The 26,597-nt window shown below is 40.3% G+C and overlaps 1 protein-coding gene across 2 annotated transcripts in view; it reads left to right on the top strand.

Annotated features, from left to right (window-relative positions):
- Positions 1–23,915, top strand: part of TNR (tenascin R) — a 290,179-nt gene extending 266,264 nt beyond the window's left edge. For both annotated transcript variants that reach the window (XM_075833071.1, XM_075833070.1), the window contains exons 20-22: positions 1,905–2,066; positions 2,516–2,679; positions 22,368–23,915. In XM_075833071.1, the coding sequence (XP_075689186.1) occupies positions 1,905–2,066; positions 2,516–2,679; positions 22,368–22,478 (437 nt within the window). In that variant the 3' untranslated portion in view covers positions 22,479–23,915. The remainder of the gene's footprint in view (positions 1–1,904; positions 2,067–2,515; positions 2,680–22,367) is intronic.
- Positions 23,916–26,597: the final 2,682 nt, after the last annotated feature.

Below are 26,597 nucleotides of genomic sequence, written 5' to 3'. Positions count from 1 at the left end.
GTAGCATTGTATTAACTCCAAAATACTTACTCAATGCTTAGCCTAATCGAATTCTTCCTTTTCTCGTGCAAGCTTTCTTCTATGTGTATGAGTAACAATTATATTTTTATATACTATACCTCCTGTTGGCATTATACAATTAGGATTACGCTCGTTTTGAGGCATCAAAAATACTAGAGATATCTAGTTAGCACGTGTATTCTGATTACTTCAGATCCGGGATGGACTTACCACTTGTGCTGCTGGTACAAATGCATCGGGGTCCTATAGACAAAAGGGCCCTCTTTCATCTTAAAAAAATAAATAGAAGGGCTCCCTACTTTCTACTTGACTGTATGTAAAGGACTGTTAAATGGGTTCTCCGAGACTTTTATATTGATGGCCTATACTGAGGACAGGTCAATATCAAATCGTTGGAGGTCCAACTGCCGGGATCCCTACCTTTCAGCTATTTGATGGGGCCACGGCGTTCGTTGACACGGTTTCTTCACGGTTTACAGCACAGCGCCGTACACTTCCATAGCAGCTGTGCCTGTGATTGCAGTTCCAACGCAATTCAAGTGAAGTGTATGGCGCTGTGTCTGGTAAACATTGAAGAGGGTTCGTCACCGCTCAACCTTTAGTCAGCTGATTGGCAGAGGTGTTGGGAGTCGGACCCCCACCGATCTAATATTGAAAACCTATTCTAAGGATAGTATAATGCGAGAGGATATGTGGTTCTCTGATTTTATAGGTGCTCGAGTAGGATTCCACTCTGTGGTAACTATCAGTACAAAATAAAAAACACGATTATCAAAATCATTGAGTGAGGATTCTTACGCTGATAACTATCCTAAGGATGGCCATCAATATAAAAGTCCCAGAGAACCCCTTTAATTACTGCCATGACCTATAATTACTGGTGGATTATAATTGTACAAATGGCACAATATTGAAAAACTTGACGAGTATCTGACGCTCAACAAATTTTCTGTTTTGTAAAATGGGGCCCATATACTCTTCTTGAACATGGGCCCTATGCTGTCTGTCTACCCATGCATCAGATAGTCTCATCATCATGGGTTGTAGTGGTGGTAACTGCAATAGGACCCTGGTGCCAGAGAGGGTTCAAAGGGCACATACCGTAAGAGAACAGCAGTAAAATAAATGGCATATGCCTGATGGGTGACCTTGGTGGGGCCCAGGAGCTTTATCACTGCCCGCCATTGTCTTGTAGGACACTAATGGAAGTACGGGAGTAATACAGGAGCAGGACCTTAGTGGCTGATACCTGTCCAGTTCTTGAGCACATTGCACATAAGTGCTGTAGCTCTGAGACCATATGAAGCAACATCTTATGGTAACGCTAAAAAATGATGACCATATGTGACCAACATACTTGATGAGTAAAACTGTGCACATCAATATGAGTTGTGACCTTTCTTTATCCAGGAGAGATAAGGATGATTTATTTTCAGAGATGCAGCTCCCCTTGTAGGCATTTTCCACCCCCAAATTTGTGCTAACCTTATATGAAAAACAGCTTTGCAGGAGTACAGGGAATATTGTTCAATGCAAGCGACAAGAATGAGACCGTCAGATGCCACATCAGCTATAATTACTTTCCCTTTTTGAAAGCTGGCAACGGTAAAGCCTAAGACAGCTATTATTAATATTACTATTCTGCAGAGATGCTCCCTCGCATCAGGCTTAATAATAGTAATGCGATTTTATTATTCTGAGACATTTCTGGGTGAAATTACAACTCTATTATGATGCTTATATCCCAGGGTTGTTTTTTTTTCTTTTCATAGTCTAATAAAAGATGCAAATAAGATAATAATAAACACATTTATTGGAAAAGTTGTACAAAGACTTGTATGAACATCTGAAGGACAATTATTCCATGTTTTCTCCTTCTGCAGGGCTGGATACCCTCCACCAGTTAACTTCACAGGGCCGCTATGAGCTCAGAATTGACATGCGAGATAGGCAAGAGTCTGTGTACGCATATTACAACAAGTTTTATGTGGGGGATCCTCGCAGTATGTACAAACTGCGCATTGGGGACTACAACGGAACTTCAGGTATAAAGACAGTACTCTGTATAAGTACTGGGGCTCTTATATCCATATATGTGAGTTTATATGTTGTCATAATTCATATATAAGTGTTATAGGTGATAAAATAGGGCAGCCTGCTTTTTTTTTTTCTTAGTAACAGCGCCACTTTTGTCTATGGGCCATACCTGGAATTGCAGCTCAGCCCAATTCAAGGGAATTGGGCTAAGTTGCAATACTAGATACACCCATGGGCAAGAGTCACACTGTTTCTTGAAAAACAGAAGACCCTTTTATTTAATCTCTTTCAACCCCTTTTTTTTAACCATCTGTTGGCATAATAGGCAAGTACAGACATTTATAGGCCATACATGCTGCAAATGTGCATATTGTAAAATTAGTTAATAGCACTCCAGGCTGCATGTCTCTGAATTGCTCTATAACTAAATACTTGATTTAAATTTTGTTTTCCAAAGGGGATTCCCTTACCTACCACCAGGGGCGCCCATTCTCTACCAAGGATAGAGACAATGATGTTGCTGTAACAAATTGTGCCTCATCATATAAAGGAGCATGGTGGTATAAGAACTGTCACCGCACCAACCTCAACGGCAAATACGGAGAGTCAAGACACAGCCAGGTAAGAGGCCACAAGGCTTGTAACATACGTTATGGGTAATAAGTTCAGCACCCATCTCTGTCAGCTTAAGGCTATGTGCACCTTTGAAAGGCAAACACTTTTTTTTAAATAAAGAGGTGTATCAGTGTGTTTTGTATCTTTATGAACTTAGATGTAATAGATTACAGGTGGATCTTGCGTGTCAGAGACATGCAGGACCCGCCGAAACTGAACCCATCAGGTCCGCGGGACTGACGGATTCAGTGAATATGGCTAGATACAGCTGCTCTATATAGAAAATACAGAGCAGCTGTAACTACAAAAGTAAAAATAATTTTAATAAAAAGTCTATACAAAGTTACACAAAACACTATACACCTTTATATATACAGTATATATATATATAAATATATATATATATATATATATATATATATATATATAAATTATACATATATATATATATATATATATATATATATATATATATATATATATATATATATATATATACATATAAATGCCTCTCAAAGGTTTACTTAGACTTTAAGTCTAACACATTTTATTTACATGGAATAATATAAATATATATACAATGGATTAGAAAATTTAGAGTTTTGATAAAAAAACGCTCACTCTTACGGAAACTCCAGCCATTAGCTGGAACAGAGTTGCTTCAAAGAGCGTCCCTCTCTCTTATCTCTCTCTCTCTCTCTTTCCCAGTCTCTATCTATCTATCTATCTATCTATCTATCTATCTATCTATCTATCTATCTATCTATCTATCTCTCTTTCTTTCTCTCTCTCTTTCTCTCTCTTTCTCTCTCTCTCACACACACACACACACACACACACACACACAAACGTTGAAATGCAGCTGTTGCAAGTATACTACTGCACTTAATAAACTAGATTTTATAGCATATAACAAATAGAAGAGAATAATATGGGGGGTAGTATCTCTTAGGGTTAATTCACACGCTACAATACAATTTGGTGGGGTTTTAAAAACCCCATTCACATGTAGTAGGGAAAAAAACGTCGCTGAATTGAGGGAATGCTGCATTTATTCTATTCCGCAGCATGTCAATTCTGCTGAAATTTTTCACTGCAAATTTGCTGCGAAGAGAGTCTGCAGCATGTGAACTCAGACTTAGACCCTTGCTGATACTCTTAATAAAGGGGTATGTGCACAGGGCCAAGCATACCCAAGTAAGCGCCTGTGTTTCAGTAGTCAGGACAGGGCTGTTCTCTGGAATCACGAGTCCAAACCACATCTCAGTATATTCTGATATGTGTTCAGGAGGTCTCTATAACTTTACAACCAGATGGTCAGTGCTGGAGCAAATAAAAAATACCTCTTCAGGGTCACTGAACATAGAATACAAATAGGTTAAAATATCAGCAAGCCAAATCAAGTCTAGAAGATTGAAAAAGCTGAACCTTAGGAACAGTTCGCTGCTTGGTGGGGAGCCAAGACTGCAAAGTGAAGACTTAAAAGAAATGATTAAAATTTCAGGTCTTAGCACTTTCTTGGTCTGTTTATATGCAATCTGCTGCATCACAGAGCAGAAATATTGTTTGCTCCCAATTCATATCTTGCATTACAGTTACAAATATATTTCTTAAATAGATATAAAAAAAACCTAATATTAGATATTTTATCCAGATATGTTTTCATTAAAAGATAACACTACATAAAGAAAAAATAATTTAATGTTTTAAAAATGAAATATAATACTACCCTCTACTACCCTGATCCCATGTATCGATATATCCCGTGTTATTTATTTTATTAGTCAGAGGAAAAATATGGTGAAGTTATGCTATGATCAAAGGCATATCACTAACAATCTGTTACACCACTTGCACACGACCTAGTTCGGGCCGTGAAAAATGGTCCGAGTATCGGCCGCATTTTCCGGCCTGACCGCGGTACAGGTGTACGGGACCCCTGACATCATAAACATTTTATGATGCTAGGAGTCTTTGCCTCCCCGCGGAACTGCTTTTCCATACAGTACAGAACAGCAGTTCCGTGGAGAGGCATGGACTCGTAGCATCATAAAATGCCTATAATGCCAGGAGTCCCGTTCACCTGTGTCACGGTCGGGGTGGGAAATGCGGCCAACCCTCGGACCGTTTAACGGCCTGAACTGGGTCGTGTGCAAGGGGTGTTAGTATGAGTGATGGGAGATGACAACCTTCTATTTGTTTCTTCTCCAAAATATTTAACATTGGATATTAGTTTGTCTATGGTATTTCATGGTAGTGCAGAATACAATTGCAGCACGGGAGGAGAGCTGGAGAACAAGCAGCAGAAGAAAATGAAGGAGGATTATAGTCGAAAAGATTTTGCAAGTTGAAGGCTGAGTTCACACCGGGAGGATACACTAAGTAATAGCACGCAGCGTATCCGCCCTGCGCACCGCAGGGAATTCTGGGCTAAAAACTGCAACAAATTGTGGTACAGTTTTTCGAACGGAAAGTCCGCTGTGGAAAACTACGGCACTTGCCAGCCTGTGATTGTCTGCAGCGGTGGTCACATGGAATGAAGCGTCTCCTCACCAGGAGGCCAGCCCTCTGACGTCATCCGGGCCGGCCTCTTGGGATGATGTTTCATCCCATGTAAGTGCCACTACAGCCTGTGATTGGCTGCAGCGGTCCCATGGGATGAAATGTCATCCCAGGAGGCCAGCCTGGAGGAAGAAATACAGACTCCTGGGTAAGTATAAGATATTTTTTTTTTTTTTTTTAGTTGCGTTTTTTGTGGTGGAATTGCTGCGAACCCAATGCAAAAAACCGCAACAACTGCAGTTGCTTTGGGTTTTACCTCCCCATTGAATTCAATGGGGAAATTCCGCAACAAATAAGCAGTGTTTACGCAAATAAAATTGACATGCTGCGGAATAAAAGTCCGCACCGCATTTCAATTTCTGAGCGTTTTTTCTGCTCACTATTTACGCAACGTGTGGAGGAGATTTTTTTTATCTCATCCACTTTGCTGCTACTGTATTTGCTGAGGATTTTCCACAACTAATTTTGTTGCAGAAAATCCGCAGTATTTACGCAACTTTTGTACTGACCCGAAAAGCAGATTTAGGGAAGGAAGAGTAAGGTAGCAGAGGTGTTGATTAAGTATAGTAGTGTACTATATAAACAGGATGCAGAAACTTAAAGACTATGTAAACCTTTGAAAGTGAATTTTTTTTCTATCACTGTGTTTTGTGCAACTTTCAAATTAGTTTTTATTACAATTATTTTTAATTATTGAGATACAGCTGCTTAGTAGCCTGTATTCAGAGCAGCTGTATCGTTTGCTGAATCCTGTACACGTCAGGTCACGGAACTGACGGGTTCAGTGCAAACGGATACACCTGTTATCCATCACATTTAAGTTCATAACTGAACCCGTCAGGTCCGCGAGACTGATGGATTCAGGTCTTAGCGAAAGATACAGCCGCTCTGTATAGAGAATACAGAGCAGCTGTAGCTCAAAAAGTAAAAATGTTACTTTTAAAAAAAATCACTTTCAAAGGTGTACATAGCCTTTAATTTTAGTCTGTAAGCATAGGAGTAAGGCAAATGAATGGCAGAGAATATCAGGAAATAGATATATTGGTAGCCATATTTGCAATTAATTGAAACAAAGTATTTTTGATAAGTGAAGGCTAATGAATGCTCTTTAAAGTGAATGTCTTCAACACCGTTTATTTTTTTTTTTAACCTTATTGGGTCCAAAATTCTGTGGTGATCAATTTCATAATATAATTTTATAAGGGTCAGACCTAGATTTTTCTGATAGACACAGAGTTAAATTATCAAATTATTTCTGCGAGCAGCCACCACTAGAGGGAGCTTAGAAGCTTACTGCATACTTTGAACTCAGTAATAAAACCATATCTAGTAAGACCCCACACTCCCCCTAGTGGTGGCTGCAGGCTGTCAGAATTGTATCATTTAACTCTACAGCTATGCAGCGGATTAGGAGCTCTGTGTTAGGAAAATGGAGCTCCAACAACAATAAAGATTTATTTTAAAAAAAAATGGTCACAGAATGTTTCACCTAAATGCGACATTGTGTTATAAGATGAACATTCGTTTTAAAGGTATATAGTCAATTTATAGAATAGTTGGGAAGAGGTAAAACATAGCAATTAATATTCCTTCCTCAGCCTAGAAAATGCCTCTCCTTTCATGCCCTCGGCAGCATTATGAGAAGTGTTGTGATCTAGCGGTTCAGTTCCTATCATGTACAGTATATTAATATTGATTTTTTTTTCTGAAATTAATTTTCGATGGTTTCTGTTTTCATCATGTAACCCTTACAGTACCATAATATGAGGAATCCGGCAAAAAGAAGTAGAGACAAAACACGTTAAAAAAATGTGTTGCTATTGTTATTTTTTTATGATATAGAAAAATGTTTATTAAATCTTAGGCTAGATATTCCTACAATCTGCCAGAACATCAAAAGTGTCCAAAATGTTTAAATGCATCTTACGTCTAAATATTGAAACCCGTGCATCAGATGCCAAGTATAAGTTTTTCCTCTGCAAATGTTGGTGCAGATTTGGGGCAATTACGCAACGAATCTGCACCAACATTTGCATAGTTGACAGGTAATTGAGACGTTGCAGATATCACAGCGGACTTGCCACATATTTCAGTTTTTGCATTGCAAAGGCTGAAATACGCAGTGAAATTCCGCTTCTTCTCCGCAACAGACAGTGCATGCTGCAGACTGAAAATTCTGCACCGCAGCCTATGGTCCACAGCGGAGTTTTCCGCAACGTCTGCACTAACTTTCCTAAAAATGTATAGAAACAAATGTAGAAAAACGTCCGCTGGAGAATTCCACTGCAATTCCGCCACGTCTGAACGCGCCCTAACTGCGATCTCTAAATCTCATATACGTACGCCCCTAAAAATACACAGTCATGTCGTTTGTACAGTAATTATTCTGACATTTATGTCACAGAACCTGGTGGATAATGTACCAATGATATCATACAACAGGTCTAACAAACACATTTGTAGTGTCCCAGTACACTCCCTACTTCCATAATAGGAGTAGTTGTCGTATGGTAGTAGGTTTGTCACAATGTAATAGTACTGTGTGTCAGTATGCCTCTGTATATCATGTATTTCCTGTGTGCATACACTGTGTATATTGCCATGTCTTAATTACTTTGCTGCCATCTATGGTTGACCCACTGTAAGTGAATGTGAGTGTTGGATTTCAATCACTCCTGAGACATAAGAAGTTTCCATCCAGAAGCTTCTAGCATTCTGTAGGTGGAGACTTTAGCCCAGTCTACCTCTTAGCAGAGGACAGGAAAAGGACAGCAGACGAGTTCTGGGGAGTCTAGAGTGAGGTGCCAGCAACCCATGCTGTGCAAGAGATGGCATGGAATCTACATCTATCTACCTGCCACGCCTAGGAGCTGCATGGTGAATCTCACAGCCCATGCAAAGCACAGATATTCCTAGGACCCTTCACCAGTCCATACAGAGGGGGGGTAACATATACATTTCTACCGCCTCCGAGAAGGAGAGAATCTATCCGTCAGAAAGCAGCAGTTTCAAGACGAGCCTTTCTGCAATCCTGGACCTTAAAGTAGGCCTCCGGTCAAGTCCAGTGCTCCGTGGTTTCCAAGCCACGTGTCTTAGGTCCGCGTCCGGCTGTCGGATACTGCGGCCCAGTAACCGCGAGTAACTACATTTCCCTCAAGTTAGTCACCCGCCGGGAGCCAACCGGTGCAGATCCCTTCTGTAGCCATAATAAGGACTGTCTCCCCCCAAAACCATAAACTGCATAATCTGAGGAAAGTACTGTGTCAGCATCACTCCTCACAAGCATATCCCTGCAAGTCAGCTAACAAGGGGTCCTCCTCACATGCACACTCCACTATACTTGTAATGAAAGACTGCATTGCTGTGAATTATTGCTGCACTTTATGGAAGTTCTCCTCAGTAAAGAGACTTTTGGTTAGCAGAGGACTGTGTCTGATTTTGCTTTCCATTTTTGACAATTGACTTGGTGCGTGTCCTAAGAGAGGTGCCCAGGGAAGGACCCCACTGCCCCGACCGTGACATCACTAATAAACCAGCCATTAGGGGGACTACTACCCCCATCAAGTCCTCTCATAACATCTGCATCCTCTGGGATACCACACATTGATGTCAGAAATAATACAGAAATAATAAATACGGTAATGTCACAAAACAGAGATAATTAACTAAGTAATGTCACAGTACAGGGATAACAAACATAGTGATGTCACAGTGCAGAGATAATACACAGGGATTAATGACCACAGGATTAATTTTTTTTAAAAAGTGATGTCACAGCACAATGATCATGGTCACTGTGTACCGCTATACAGGGATTGTGCACAAGATTGTTCCTCCCCATACTAAACAATCATTGCTGCGTTTACGGGGAGCAAACAAGTGCCGATCTACATGTTGTATTGTCGATCGTTTTAAAAGTGGTAAACACGGGCGATATCTACCCGTGTGAAACCACCTTAAGGCTAGGTTTATATCTCTGCGTTTAAACTCAACCTCAGCTGCTCCCGTATGTCATAATAAACTTAGAATAGTGTGAGTATTTGCTATTGCTTCACAAGTCTTGATGCATCTTCCAGGACATAACCTGATTTACACATATCAGCTGGATAAACCGGTTACAGAAAATGAACATCACTGCTACACTGAACAGCGAATCATATACCGCTGCATTACTGAGGTGTACGATGTATATTGCTGGTAGGAATTATATATCAACAACGAGCAGTAAATCTATTAACATGGGCAAATATATCAATCCACTCAATCAGGAAGATTACATTTTCTTGTTATTACACTGTTGTTTCTTAGGCTATGTTCATACTGAGTTTTTTGCAGGCAGAAAATTCTGCCTCAAAATTTCGTCTGGGCAAAAAACGCAGCGAAATGCGCTTTCTCTGCCTCCCTTTGATGTCAATGGGAGGTCAGAGATGTAAACACTCGAAGATAGAGCATGTCGCTTCTTTTTCCCGCGAGACGGTTTTTCCGCTCGCGGGAAAAAAAGGCCTCCGTCTGCTATTGAAATCAATGGGAGGCATTTTCGGCTGTTTTTTGGAGCGTTTTCCCACGCGGTTTGGATGTAATACAGACGTTATTTTTTTGCCACTATACTTTATGCCTACTAGTGACAAAGTTCAGGTATTTTAGCCAATCCATTGCAAACTGGTGCATAAAATCAATCACACAGTCATGCAAACTGCAAGGACAGAAGATTCTGAAGATACTTTAAGTGACTTTAAATGTGGCACTGTCATAGGATGTCACCTTTGTCACAAGTCAGTTTGCCCCGGTCACCTGTAAGTGCTATTATTGTGAAGTCGAAGTGTTTGGTAACAACAGCTCAAGATCTGTGAGTCAGAAGCTTCATAAAATAGATTTCCATGGTCGAGCGGCTTCACACAATCCATAGATCACCATGCACAATACCAAGCATCAGCTGTAGTGGTGTCAAAAAAGTTTCATACATACGTAGCCATGGCGACGCGTCCCTTAGCCGTCTTGCAGGCCGACCTCCTGCAGCCTGTGATTGACCGCAGCCGTCACATGGGATGAAACGTCATCCCAGGAAGCCGGCCTGGAGGAAGAAGCACAGAATTCTGGGTAAGTATAAGATATTTTTTCCTGAGTTGCGATTTTTGTGGCAGATTTCCGCCGCAAAAATCGCAACATCTGCTATTTGTAGCAGGTTTTAACTCCCCATTTACATCAATAAGGAAAACCCGCAACAAAAAATAAGCAATTACGCAAATATAATTGACATGCTGTGGACTAAAAAAACGCACCGCAGGTAAATTTCTGAGCATTTTTTTCCGCTCATTATTTACGCAGCGAGTGGATGAGATTTGTTAAAATTTCATCCATTTTGCTGCTACTGTATTATGCTGCGGATTTACTGCAACTAAATCCATTGTGGAAAATCTGCAGTATTTGCGCTATGTGTGAACTTAACCTTAAGCTGATTTCACAAACAGCGTAAAAATGACGCCTTGGAACCAGCCTCAAATTCTGCGATGAAATTTGCATGTGTTTTGTGCAGATTTGTTGGTGATTTTGGTGCGAAGATTTTATTCTGCATAGCATTTTCACAACAAATAGGACATGCCACAGATTTGAAGATCCGCAGCGTGCCTAGAATCCGCTCTGAAATTTTTACATTGCGATTGAATGGGGTTTGTTAAAAGGTGTAATGATCAAGTTTTTGCCCATATAGTGTATTTCAACAAAATGACCAAAAGTGTAATACAAATCTGCAATACAATAAATAAACACATATAAAAATATCTTAGAATATAAGCACACTTATAAAAAAGGGAGGATAAGAAGAAAAAATGTTGTTATATACAGTATATGTTTCTCTGGGAATTGACTGTGTATATTGTTTACCTGGGCAATGTACTGCATATTCATGTATTTGTGTCTCTCTGTATTTCGATGCTCTTTGTAGCCTTGTAATGTTCTGCAGCCTGTCAGGATTTTGCTTCTTTTCTTTACTTTTAGAAGACAGATCTATGTTACTTTTGTAATAGTTGCTATGGTTTCCATCCCAGAGCTGTCATTTGAGAAACTCTATATACAGCACAATATGACTAAATAGTTAAGAATCTTATAAAAGAGACATTATAACTTCAAACAGCACATTACAACATTTTGCAAAAGCAGTGAGATAAAGAACTGTAGGGTGCAAATAGTAAGGCCCCATGCACACGACCGTAAAAATGCCCGTAATTACTTCTATTGGCCACGTGTACCTTCCCGTTTGCGTACTGGAAGATGCCCGGGCCGTTGAAAAATATAAAACATGTCCTATTTAAGGCCGTAATTACGGCACGGGCAGGCCCATAGAAGTCTATAAGGCTCTCGTAATTACGGGAGCATTGCTAGATGACGTCAGGGGATTTCAATTTTTGAATAAAGAGAAGCAGAGTATATGGCGTGTGAGCGATCATGTGACCCTTTTAAGGGGTTTGGACATAATTGTGACATCATTTCCAGCCCCCCTTTTTTAAGGGTCCATAAATACGGGTGGAATATGGGTGACAAAAGACCCGTATTTACAGGCACGGGTCCGTAAATATGGGTTAAATAAGGGTTAAAAACGTGTGACAAAGGACCCGTATTTACGGCCAGTATTTACGGGAGGGACAAAAATACGGTCGTGTGCATGGGGCCTAAACAATCAAAACCAATCTACTACTGATATCATAAAGGAAAAATATATTAATCAGATGTAAATATGTAAATATTAATCAGATGTAAAGTCCTTGTGCTCAGGGGCCAGATCAACATTGATGGAGGCCTCTGGGCAAAACATTTGTTGGGTGCCCCTTCCCCAGTAGCAGTATCATGTAATACACGTGTAACTTAGGCCCCATGCACACGACCGTATTTTCATCTATCCGTAAATTCTGTCCTTAAATACAGATCCGTAGTCATCCGTAACTTATCCGTATATACAGATGGGTGTCCGTAGATACGCTCCGTGTTGCATCCGTATTTGATCCATATACATGGATCCGTAAATACGGTAAAGACGGTATACGGATGTACATCCGTAGCCATTTGTATTTACGGAAGCACCCATAGGCTTTTATGAGAGAGTCCGTGCCGTAATTACGGACAAGAATAGGACAAGTTCTGTAATTTTTTTAGCACGGACACCCATCCGTAAAAATACTGAAAGGTGTCCGTGGCCAATAGAAATGAATGGGTCTGTAATTATGGTCCGTAATTACGGATTAAATAGTTGGTCATGTGCATGGGGCCTTACAATGAAAATATACATTAGGGAATTGTCAGCAGTACCCCCTAATGTCTATAGATGAGGACCATCCTTATGTCTAAGAGGGCAGCCCCACTGTCCCCAATTTTCTGCTGTTAGGGGAAACAAGGTTTGGTAAGCTTGATACTTTGTTAAATTAGGAGAAAAGCGTTGCCAAGGGTATATGACAGCTGCTTTTACTCCCCTTCCTATGGCAATAAACATGCACACTAAGGCCCCATGCACACGACCGTAAAAAACCTCAGTTTTTGCGGACCGCAATTGCGGTCCGAAAAAACGGACCCATTCACTTTCATTGAACGCGGACACCTTTCCGTAGCACTATGGAAGGGTGTCCGTGCCGTGGAAATGTTCCGGAAATTATGGAAAATGTCCGTTCTTTTGCATTTTGCGGGCCGTGCTCCCATACTTTGTTCACCCTAACTAATTCACTACTTTGTATGGGAGCACGGGCCGAAAATGCGTCTGTCAGTCGGCGGCCGGCCGTGCCCGCAATCGTGGGCCGTGATTGCGGGCACGGTCGTGTGCATGGGGCCTAAGGCCGGATTCACACGAGCATGTGCGTTTTGCGCGCACAAAAGGTCCGTGTGTCATCAGCATATGGTGCGCGGCTGCGTGATTTTCGCGCAGCCGGCATCATTATGACACTCTGGTTTTATGTTTACAAACAGAAAAGCACGTGTTGCTTTTCTGTTTGCATTCATTTATTTTACTACTGTTGCGCGAATCACGCGCGGCACCCGGAAGTGCTTCCGTGTGCCGAGCGCGATTTGCACGCACCCATCGACTCCAATGGGTGCGTGCAGCGTGAAACACAGGCAAACATAGGACATGTCATGAGTTTCACGCAGCACACATACGCTGTGTGAAAGTCACTAACAGTCTGAACGGCCCCATTCATTAACATAGGTTCGTGTGAATAAGGCCTAAGGCAGACAGTGCAGGCAGGAGAAGGAAGAAGGGTCGGCTTATGTTGGATGGTACCCTAAGCAATAACTTCTGTTGGTGCCCCCTTATAATTTACTGTCATACAGTGTACAAATAAACATATCAAACAGTTCCTAAGTATAAGCGGCAAATAACAATGCAATTCAGTGTTGCCACCACCACATACTGCATAAATAATATAATGTACTATATATATATATATATATATATATATATATGTATATATATTTATATATATACAGTATATATATATTTATATATATATATATATATACAGTATATATATATATATATATATATATATATATATATAATACTAGTACTATACAATATACTTCAGAGTAAGTATCACATTTTTGGGCACAAATTGTTAATATATATATATGTACACCAGCCATAAAGTAGTTCTCAGTCTACAGCACGCTATTCTTGTCGTGAGCCCTAACTAATTCCATTAAAGTCAATGGTGTCCATCAGGATTTGCCAGTATCCATTTGAAAAGGGATCCAGCATAGCTTTCAAGGCTCTATTATAAACGGAACCCATGATGCTAGTGTGAACAGAGCCAATTCAGTTCTGCTACATCTGTATCTATACCCATGTATGAAACTGTTGGTTTATTAAATAGTTCAAGTGATGTTAAAAAAAAGTATCAATTTTTGCAACCAATTTTTCTTTTTGCTTTAATGCATGCAATCTCATATATTTTTGTCTGCAGCCCTCTGCAGAATTTCCATGACAACAGACTACAAACAATCCCGCGTTGTCTGATTTTGCAGTGACCAGTAAAGGCCCTTTTATACTGGCCAATTATCGGCTAAAAGAGCGTTCAAACAACGCTCGTTCCAGATAATTGCCCTGTGTAAACAGGGCAGCGATCAGCAGATGAACGAGCAAATGCTCATTCATCAGCTGATCGTATCGTTTCAAATGTGTCAAATATCATCGTTGTCGGCAGCACATCTCTCTGTGTAAATGGGGAGACGTGCTGCCGACATGACACAAATGTATGGGGACGAGCGATCAGAGTAACGAGCACTCGTCCCCATCCATAGCTCCTTGTGAAAGGAGCAAAGGAGCGCCGATCAAATAGCTGTCTCGCTGATCGGCGCTCATTGCACCGGCCAAACTTGATTTGTGTAAAAGTACCTTTACTCTCTTTCATCTGCCTCCTCTCCTACTGTATGTAGGTTATCCAGAAGATAAGGAAGGAATTGGGTAGCAGACAACTACAGGGTCAGACTACACACAGGGTGTGTTTATAGCTTGTAACCATAGAGACATATGGGTCTGCATAGAAGTTGCATACACAAAACGATAGATGGCAAAGTTGATGACTTTTTTCTTTTTATTCCAATTAAAAAATGTGGTTGCAAAGTGTACAAATGCTGTAAAGAGAATTAGATAATATGACACTAGCAATTATAGCGATGTCAATATTTGTGAACCATGAGACATCTTTATAACTATGTCTTGAGTCCATTTTTCAAACATGACTACTACATGACTACTATGAACAAGTCTGAAGACTATAGCAATGACTTTTGCCTACATATAAATCCCTTTCAGCAGGCCTCAGCTTTCCTAGCAATCCTATTGATTGCTAACGAAAAATGACGGCTGGAAGAAAACATACATATCTAGAGGAAGCTTCCAAGTTCAAATGACATCTCAATTACACTGGTGAAATCAATGGGAATAATGTACTGCATACAAGAGATGTAGAGTGGTAGATGTCCCGTCCTCATGATGAGGAATGCTTAATTACACATTAAAACACTTACCCTGACAAGGTCATTTGTGTTTTACTTTAATGAGTCTTTTGAAATAGCATTAGATATGATTTTTCATTTCCCTGGAGTAGAAAATTGCAGTTTAAAATGGCAATCTAATGTCACTGCATGCCAAATGCGATGTATATAAGTTACTCCACAGCATATTATAAGGATGTTACAAGTCACTAAGGATTTCTGCAAATAAATGAACACAGTTTATTCCTAGTAATACAAAAAGTAACATCAGAATTTGGCATGAGCTCAGGGGCCTTAAAGTGAACATTTATCTGTCATTAGAAAAAAAACCAAAAGAAAAATACAGCTGTCTATATGTATTATATGTAGTGTAGCCAGAATTGTTTTGTGTAACCTGATTTTTTTGGGATCTTTTCCTTTTTATCAGTTCTGTAAATGTTATTTTTTCTTCTATTACTGTGCCTGAGTGGGCTTCCCGGTGTGCAGCTATGCTGTGTGTGGTCTGACCAATCAATTGCATCCCCTCTCCTGCTCCTCCTCCCCTCTCACAGCATGAGTCTAAGGGTATGTGCACACACACTAATTACGTCCGTAATTGACGGACGTATTTCGGCCGCAAGTCCCGGACCGAACACAGTGCAGGGAGCCGGGCTCCTAGCATCATAGTTATGTACGACGCTAGGAGTCCCTGCCTCTCCGTGGAACTGCTGTCCCTCTGCCTCTCTGCAGGACAACTGTCCCGTGCTGTAATCATGTTTTCAGTACGGGACAGTAGTTCCACGGAGAGGCAGGGACTCCTAGCATCGTACATAAGTATGATGCTAGGAGCCTGGCTCCCTGCACTGTGTTCGGTCCAGTACTTGCGGCCGAAATACGTCCGTCAATTACGGACGTAATTAGTGTGTGTGCACATACCCTAACAGCAAAAGGAGAGAGATTGCAGCATCATTTCCCCTCCCTCTCTTCTTCTTTGAGTCTACAGTTAGGCTCTGTTCACACTTGCTTCATGGTTTTCATTTATCCGGAAATCACGACGCATTGCTAGATATGGATACCAATGGTACCTGATGGACTCTATTGACCTGCAATGGGGTCTGTCGGGTTTCACTGCGGTGTTCGTCTTTTTGACAGGAAAAATAGTGTTCAATGTTGCATTATTCTTCTCCTCAAGTCTGTCACAACTGCCGATAGAGGACCACCTTAGGAGGTTTCTGAACATTTATAGAAAGCCTGCAGGCAGGGAAAGTACAAACTACAGGCTGCTGGAAGGTGAGGAAGAGGCCACTTTCCCAATACAAGTTATACTACAAAGTTTCATATATTCACATGTACTACTGATTTATGAAAAGAAAAAAAATAAATATATATATATATATATATATATATATATATATATATATATATATATATATATATATATATATATATATACACTACCGTTCAAAAGTTTGGGGTCACCCAGACAATTTTGTGTTTTCCATGAAAACTCACACTTATATTTATCAAATGAGTTACAAAATGATTAGAAAATATAGTCAAGACATTGACAAGGTTAGAAATAATGATTTTTATTTGAAATAATAATTTTCTCCTTCAAACTTTGCTTTGGTCTTGGAATGCTCCATTTGCAGCAATTACAGCATTGCAGACCTTTGGCATTCTAGCTGTTAATTTGCTGAGGTAATCGGGAGAAATTTCTCCCCATGCTTCCAGAAGCCCCTCCCACAAGTTGGATTGGCTTGATGGGCACTTCTTGCGTACCATACGGTCAAGCTGCTCCCACAACAGCTCTATGGGGTTGAGATCTGGTGACTGCGCTGGCCACTCCATTACAGATAGAATACCAGCTGCCTGCTTCTTCCCTAAATAGTTTTTGCATAATTTGGAGGTGTGCTTTGGGTCATTGTCCTGTTGTAGGATGAAATTGGCTCCAATCAAGCGCTGTCCACAGGGTATGGCATGGTGTTGCAAAATGGAGTGATAGCCTTCCTTATTTACCTTGTACAAATCTCCCACTTTACCAGCACCAAAGCAACCCCAGACTATCACATTACCTCCACCATGCTTGACAGATGGCGTCAGGCACTCTTCCAGCATCTTTTCAGTTGTTCTGCGTCTCATAAATGTTCTTCTGTGTGATCCAAACACCTCAAACTTCGATTCGTCTGTCCATAAAACTTTTTTCCAATCTTCCTCTGTCCAATGTCTGTGTGCTTTTGCCCATATTAATCTTTTCCTTTTATTAGCCAGTCTCAGATATGGCTTTTTCTTTGCCACTCTGCCCTGAAGGCCAGCATCCCGGAGTCGCCTCTTCACTGTAGACGTTGACACTGGCGTTTTGCGGGTACTATTTAATGAAGCTGCCAGTTGAGGACCTGTGAGGCGTCTATTTCTCAAACTAGAGACTCTAATGTACTTGTCTTGTTGCTCAGTTGTGCAGCGGGGCCTCCCACTTCTCTTTCTACTCTGGTTAGAGCCTGTTTGTGCTGTCCTCTGATGGGAGTAGTACACACCGTTGTAGGAAATCTTCAGTTTCTTGGCAATTTCTCGCATGGAATAGCCTTCATTTCTAAGAACAAGAATAGACTGTCGAGTTTCACATGAAAGCTCTCTTTTTCTAGCCATTTTGAGAGTTTAATCGAACCCACAAATGTAATGCTCCAGATTCTCAACTAGCTCAAAGAAAGGTCAGTTTTATAGCTCCTCTAAACAGCAAAACTGTTTACAGCGGTGCTAACATAATTGCACAAGGGTTTTCAAGTGTTTTCTAATCATCCATTAGCCTTCTAACACAGTTAGCAAACACAATGTACCATTAGAACACTGGAGTGATGGTTGCTGGAAAGGGGACTCTATACACCTATGTAGATATTGCATTAAAAACCAGACGTTTGCAGCTAGAATAGTCATTTAGCACATTAACAATGTATAGAGTGTATTTCTGATTAATTAAATGTTATCTTCATTGAAAAAAACTGCTTTTCTTTCAAAAATAAGGAAATTTCTAAGTGACCCTAAACTTTTAAACAATAGTGTATATATAAAAAATAAATGTTTATATAGATAGATAGATAGATAGATAGATAGATAGATAGATAGATAGATAGATAGATAGATAGATAGATAGATAGATAGATAGATAGATTACCGTTCAAAAGTTTAGGGTCACTTAGAAATTTCCTTATTTTTGAAAGAAAAGCACAGTTTTTTCCAATGAAGATAACATTAAATTAATCAGAAATACACTCTATACATTGTTAATGTGCTAAATGACTATTCTAGCTGCAAACGTCTGGTTTTTAATGCAATATCTACATAGGTGTATAGAGGCCCATTTCCAGCAACCATCACTCCAGTGTTCTAATGGTACATTGTGTTTGCTAACTGTGTTAGAAGGCTAATGGATGATTAGAAAACACTTGAAAACCCTTGTGCAATTATGTTAGCACCGCTGTAAACAGTTTTGCTGTTTAGAGGAGCTATAAAACTGACCTTACTTTGAGCTAGTTGAGAATCTGGCGCATTACAGAACCATTGTGGGTTCGATTAAACTCTCAAAATGGCTAGAAAAAGAGAGCTTTCATGTGAAACTCGACAGTCTATTCTTGTTCTTAGAAATGAAGGCTATTCCATGCGAGAAATTGCCAAGAAACTAAAGATTTCCTACAACGGTGTGTACTACTCCCTTCAGAGGACAGCACACACAGGCTCTAACCAGAGTAGAAAGAGAAGTGGGAGGCCCCGCTGCACAACTGAGCAACAAGACAAGTACATTAGAGTCTCTAGTTTGAGAAATAGACACCTCACAGGTCCTCAACTGGCAGCTTCATTAAATAGTACCCGCAAAACGCCATTGTCAACGCCTACAGTAAAGAGGCGACTCCGGGATGCTGGCCTTCAGGGCAGAGTGGCAAAGAAAAAGCCATATCTGAGACTGGCTAATAAAAGGAAAAGATTAATATGGGCAAAAGCACACAGACATTGGACAGAGGAAAATTGGAAAAAAGTGTTATGGACAGACGAATCGAAGTTTGAGGTGTTTGGATCACACAGAAGAACATTTGTGAGACGCAGAACAACTGAAGAGATGCTCGAAGAGTGCCTGACGCCATCTGTCAAGCATGGTGGAGGTAATGTGATGGTCTGGGGTTGCTTTGGTGCTGGTAAAGTGGGAGATTTGTACAAGTTAAAAGGGATTTTGTATAAGGAAGGCTATCACTCCATTTTGCAACACCATGCCATACCCTGTGGACAGCGCTTGATTGGAGCCAATTTCATCCTACAACAGGTCAATGACCCAATACACACCTCCAAATTATGCAAGAACTATTTAGGGAAGAAGCAGGCAGCTGGTATTCTATCTGTAATGGAGTGGCCAGCGCAGTCACCAGATCTCAACCCCATAGAGCTGTTGTGGGAGCAGCTTGACCGTATGGTACGCAAGAAGTGCCCATCAAGCCAATCCAACTTGTTGGAGGGCCTTCTGGAAGAATGGGGTGAAATTTCTCCCGATTACCTCAGCAAATTAACAGCTAGAATGCCAAAGGTCTGCAATGCTGTAATTGCTGCAAATGGAGCATTCTTTGACGAAAGCAAAGTTTGAAGGAGAAAATTATTACTTCAAATAAAAAACCATTATTTCTAACCTTGTCAATGTCTTGACTATATTTTCTAGTCATTTTGCAACTCATTTGATAAATATAAGTGTGAGTTTTCATGGAAAACACAAAATTGTCTGGGTGACCCCAAACTTTTGAACGGTAGTGTATATCTATATATATATATATATATATATATATATATATATATATATATATATATATATATATATATAATTTACAAGGGGGAACCCAGTACATTACTTATTCTGGACTTTCAGCCTTGCTTATTATTTTATCACTTTCCTTTATTGTGTTCTTCGTGTTAAGGTCATTAATCATCACACTGACCAATGTAGATATAGTTTATGCAAAATATGCCTGTATATGCACTGCTTTAGGCCCCATGCACACGACCGCAAAAAACCTCCATTTTTGCGGACCGCAATTGCGGTCCGCAAAAACGGAGCCATTCACTTTCATTGAACACTGACACCTTTCCGTAGCACTACGGAAGGGTGTCAGTGCCGTGGAAATGTTCCGGGAATTATGGAACATGTCCGTTCTTTCGCATTTTGCGGGCCGTGCTCCCATACTTTGTATGGGAGCACGGCCCGAAAATGCGGCTGTCAGTCAGCGGCCGGCCGTGCCCGCAATCGCGGGCCGTGATTGCGGGCACGGTCGTGTGCATGGGGCCTTAGAGTTAAAGGGGTTGTCCCACTGAGCTAAACAAGAGAGCGGGAAGAAATTAAAATGCCAAGGAACCTCCAAGAGAGGTGTCTTTTCAAAAACCACAAACTTTTTGTTGAAAAAGAGCAAAAGTTTCATATTACACAAATGCAAGCAAAGATTTTCAGACAAGGGTTGTTCATCTTTTAGGTCAGCTCAAGAGATTCATCATCCAGCTGGGAAATTAGAAACAAAACATTGGTGAACATGGTTGGATAACCGTGTCCATCTCTGTTATCTCAGAATTTCGACTTATAAAATCCTCAAGTGGGAGAAGTGTAAACATTCTGAAATGTGTTAGATGATGAAATAAAAATGAAATACTGCATAAAAACATTTACCGTGCTGTAAATATGTTTAAAATAATGTTTTAATTACCACACGGATATCACACGCTTTAACGGGAACACAGAGCGGGAGAACAGGATTTTCCCCATTCTAGAGATAGGTGCGGGTCCGAGAGGTGGGACCGACATTTATGACATACTGATTGCTATTAGACCTATTGTCCCTAGGGTAACCCTGAGAAGGCTAGACTTCCCTAATGTCCAAAATTTAGTAGGACTGTTCCAGAAGACTGGTACTCATCCACTGTCCTGGAAATCCACCAAATGTGATCTACCAAAGACCGTTTTAGCTAGGTAGATTTTATCCTGTGTAGATCAGTATCAGAACAGAGATTTACAAGTGTGGGGTAGGAGTGAGGAGCAGGTAAGTTACTATAGCTTACTGGGGGCACTATGACTGACACAAGGGACCGCTTAGCAGACACTAATAGTACCGGAGCCGACACTGGGGGAGCTGTTGTTGACACTCGTTACCTCTAGGCAGACACTGGGACCCTGTAGCTAACACTGGGGGCACTTTGGCTGACTGAGAGCAGGTTTGCAATTTTATGTGGGAACTGTGCAATTGGAAATATCTGCTGTGGCTTGAGACTTTTTGTCCTGGCACAAGATCAAGAAGTGTTGTCATGGCTGCAGAAACTTAAAATCATATTTTTTAAATATAATTTAATATAGATGTTCTGGTAGTTCTACTTTAAAGACATTTCTAATTATTTCTTCAGTTTGTCTACTCATCTATTAAATCTATGATATTCTAGGCTTTACACATGTGGAGGTAAATTATTTTCTATCTAGAAAAATCACGTATTGGGCTTTTCTAAATCATTGGACTGTTGACATATGCGAAATATATATTAAATCACTTAAGATTAAATTTGCTACTTAATTAAGCAAAGGGAATACGACTACCTGCAAATTATCACATAATGGCTGCTTAACCCAAGAACAGTTAGGACATAAATGTTTTTCACCTCAATAGCTGTGAAACATATGGTTGTTAAGTTCAATATAATTTTATTTATTATAGAAATATAAAGCAGGAGGACAACTTTTAAGCCCTGTTCACACGGAGGATTTTTTTCAGGCAGAAAAAAAATCTTCCTGTAAATTCCTACAGGGATTTGGAGGCAGATTTTGACCATTGAGGGCCGCGGGCAAAAAAACACAGCGAAAACTGCTTTCTCTGCCTCACATTGATTTCAATTGGAGGTCACGGGCGGAATCATGGCAAGAAAGAACATGCCGGGTTTTTTTTCCCGCGAGCAGCTAAAAGCTGGCACGGAAAAAAATGCTTCCGCCTCCTATTGAAATCAATGAGAGGCGGTTTCCGCAGTTTTTTTGCACTGATTCCGACGCGGTTTCCACGTCAAAATCAGCGCATGAAAACTCTGTGTGAACTGGGCCTTACTCTATTCACCTATTTTGTTATGTTTGTGTCATATTTATTTAACTAATATCTATTTTCCATGCCTTTTACCCATAGGGAATAAACTGGTATCACTGGAAAGGTCATGAGTTCTCCATTCCATTTGTGGAGATGAAGATAAGACCATATAACCAGCGTACAATGAAGAAACGCTCCCTTCATCTCTGATCTTAGATGACCCATCAAGCATAGACATACATCACCCACCTAGTGCTGCCCTCCACCACACTACTGGACCAGCACATACACATGTACACGTTACTCTTTTCCCCTCAACGATCATCATTTAGCCTAGTGGTGGGCAAAATTATATTTTTTAGGGACCTTGGCAATGACTACTCCTACAATTTTTTTTACCTATACCCAGAATTACTATGGTAGAGTCAGAACAGATTATTCACTAATCTAAAAGGTAAATAGATCTATGTGTGCGTGGATAAGCTGGTTACTGAAAGGCCCAAGTCATCCGTTCATGGATTGCGTTGCTCATTGATCCATGTGAATGCCTTCTGCTTATTCTATGGCGTGGTTGTATCACCTGCTGTTACATAGACAACTGGCGAGGTCAACATGTATCCCACCACTGTCTTAGCCCATTCATCTAACAGTGATACATCATATTGCACAGCATTGATGTTATCCAATGTACTTTCTCCCTGACATGTCCTACTTTAAATATTCTTCACTGTACAGAACCTTCTTCACAATTCTCCATTATCTTATATTGAAAGTATTTCGAAACGCCACCCCAGCCTTTCAGCATCAACAGAGACTTGTCAAGATGACTGGTTTCCACCCAGTTAACTGTCTTTTTCTTGTCCATAGAGGCATGGTGCTGTATACTTGTCTATTTACCTTGCTCTCTGTGGAACCTCAGACCCTTTAGCACCCAACAAACTTTTTTCTGCAGTCAAGCGTAATTGTCTTGCTAATGATTAATGTGCCAAATTTTTAGCCCCTATCTCTTGCACTTCTTTTTTTTTTTTAATTGCCTGACATATACAAGAGGAGGAGGCTTCCCTTGTAGCACTGAAGACACAGAAGCAACCCAGGAACTTTAGTGACCTTTTCCCAAACTCCATTTATGACAACGCATTTTTTTTTGAGTAGGAGATCCGGTACTTCTCATATATTGGCAATATGTCATTAATAATTTGCATTGGCCAAAAAAGCACTTACGTGCATTGTTGCCTCAGAGCATTAAGGCTTGGCTGATATGACCACAAGGTCAATGTTTTTCTTACCAAAATCCCAATACATTAGTTTTTGTTGTTTTTTACATTTTATTTCTTCATTTCTCATCAGATTTTTCTGTGTCCCACATTATAGCCAGTTCATATGCTGATGCCCATGGTTCTAAAAACTGGAGAACATAGTGCTACGCAAGGTGGCACTTCCAGTAAGGAGATAAGATGCATTAAAGATAACAGAAGTTTGGGAAGCAGGTCCTAACTGCCAAACAAGAGACTACTGAGAGGTGCCTGCCAAAGGGTTAATTGCCCTATATAATCTTGTATCTCTAGTCCTGGATGCTGTTAGCTTATGTATAGATCCTTTTTTTAATGCATTTTCTATACGTTATTAAAAGATTCCTATGGGATGATATTTTGTGTGCCTGAGTTTCTTTCATGAGAATTTGCAGAGCATCATCAAGCTCTTGTGAGATCTAGAGAACATCATTTCCATTCGGAGAATCTTCTCCCTGAGGTCTTCATCCTGCACAGTGAAAAACACTCCTTTCCTCTAGACGTTCCATTTACTTTTAATTCAAAAACGCATTATATTGTGAATTCTATAATTATGCTCTTTCAATAGAACGCTGCACTAAATTATAGACTGAAGGGCTGTGTTTTGTAGGGGAAAGCAAAATCTTCAACCGGAGTCATCGGTAGGGCTATTAATACTTGACAATCTGAAAAAGAATGAAAATGGATGTTAAACACTACAAATATTTTTACGTTGCTGTAGCTTTTATTATACTATTCTCATTATTTATTACGCCATTGTTTATGTATTTTAGCCTTTATGGCGATATTTCTCGTCTTCTGTAAAGCAGATATAAGAGCCTAAAATTATCTGTCCAGTGGACAACTCCATATATCACTAAACCATTTCACATAGCACATGGTAGATGCGGGCATGTTTGCAATTCAACATTGAAAGGTTATCTTCGGACGCTTCGTAAGTAGTTGAATCATTTTATTATCTTAATATTACTCACTACTGGTCTGTTTATAATTGAATTATACCTTAGAGGTTGTCTGATTTAGACAATCACAGTTTGATAAAAGGGTCCCCTCACAATAATCTGATCACGGGGTGTGCCATTGCTGAGGCCTCTAGGGACCAGCTTGTAATCTTCAGGAAGTGTCACATTTCCCTGCAGCACTACCACAGGGAAATTAAACATTAAAGAGTTCTTGTTGAAATTAATGGACTGTCCATGTAATGAAACGAAGTGCCTTGTCCTTTAGCGCGTAAGACACTCTTTGTAGTTTGGCTGATAGATGAGTGTCCTTAATGGAGGATCCACATCTATTAACTTAGAATTCCCTAATAAAGTATGTGAAAATGTTTTTGTTTTTTTTAAACCAAGCAACACCTTTAAAGTGATTTTCCATCTATATTCATAGTAGAACCATTGCCCATCACCAGCACCAGATTTATATCTCATGAGCCTATGGGCACAAAATGATTTGTGCCCTTGAACTTTCTCATTACTAAATCTTTACCCATTGCACCATGCAAACTTATAGGATACAGCTATACCACATGTAGAACAGTATTAGATGAAGACGTTTGCATCTATTCTGATTGCTTGAGACATAGTCCATCCCTAACCCAGAAGAATAGGCATTCTTTCCTGTAGGGCCTCATCGAGACATGGACCTCTTGTGACTATGGGAAATCTAGTCGTGTATATCACAGATAATGAAGACATAGGGCATGGTAGTTTAAAAGCCTGAGGTGCATAGTGGTAAAATCACTTGATCAGTAGGGTGCACATGCACTTTCAATCAGTTTGAGCACATTCACTTCTATTTAGCCTGGCTAGCTACAATTTACAAAATGTTTATAGTGCTTCCCTGGGCTGGCTGAGCATAGCACTTTCATTGATTTTTTTATGTTATTGTGTGTCCACTTTTACATGTGGTTTTGTCATTTTGGATTTCTCAGGGGGCGGTGCACTTATGAGTGTTACCCTCCATGCAGGGCCGATTCTAGCTTTTCTGCTGCTTGGGGTGAAAATTAAAATGGCACCCCCCCCCCCCCCCAGATTTTGATTGACATCCCCCTGGCTGTTCAACATCACTTCCATCCTCCTCCGACCCTTGTGGATGCGCCATTGCTTTGTACCCCGCTGGCATGCGTGGGCAGCGATGAAGCCGGACAGAGTACACCTTGCTGCACAGTGTGTGTCCAAGTAGTACAAGACAATGGCACATCCGAGAAAGTTGGAGGAGACTGGTAGTGATATATAACAGCCAGGGGGATGTCAATCAAGCATGGAAAGATGGGTTTGGAGGCAGGACTATGTGACTCTCCATGATAGCGTCACCGTCCCATGACCCTTTAATGAGTCATTAGCATATAGTGTGCACCATTTTACACAGCTAAATTGTATAGATTTTGCTGCATCTGAAAAAAACATACAAGGGAATATTGTCAGGTCATGTATTACTGCATGGTCGGAGTATAAGAGGTTAAAACTAACAGACAGGTTCCCATTAAATATACAATCAATTGCAACAATTCCATCTGCCATGCAATTTTGTTATTATAAATATATCCGATATAATTACAATACCAGAACCAAGCTCAATAAATATATACAGCACCAGAACAAAGCTCAGTACATAAATACAACACCATAACAAAGCTCAATACATAAATACAACACCAGAACAAAGCTCAGTATATATATATACAGCACCAGAACACAGCTCTCTACATAACTACAACACCAGCACAAATAAAGCTCAATTTAGTGCAACCCGTGCCTTATAGGATTGTACAGCATAAAACTACAGCTCCCAGCATGGTCCGAACAATGGTAAGGATATACTGGAAGTTGCTGATTCACAAAAAAAAAAAAACACCCATTATCTCGCTGCAGATCATACAGTGACTACAGTACTGATTAGAGGCAGAATAAACATTTACATTAAGTGACTCACAGGTGACATCGTTTCGGATTCTAGTTGATCTTTTTCTCTTTTCTTCTTTATCTGGTCCAGACCTATATGATGACTTGTCCAAGCCACAGCCCATTTCTGCAGTTTGCCG

This window comes from Rhinoderma darwinii, chromosome 7 (genome assembly GCF_050947455.1).
Source record: "Rhinoderma darwinii isolate aRhiDar2 chromosome 7, aRhiDar2.hap1, whole genome shotgun sequence".
In the NCBI taxonomy this organism is placed as follows: domain Eukaryota; kingdom Metazoa; phylum Chordata; class Amphibia; order Anura; family Rhinodermatidae; genus Rhinoderma; species Rhinoderma darwinii.
This window is presented reverse-complemented; position numbering and strand designations above follow the sequence as displayed.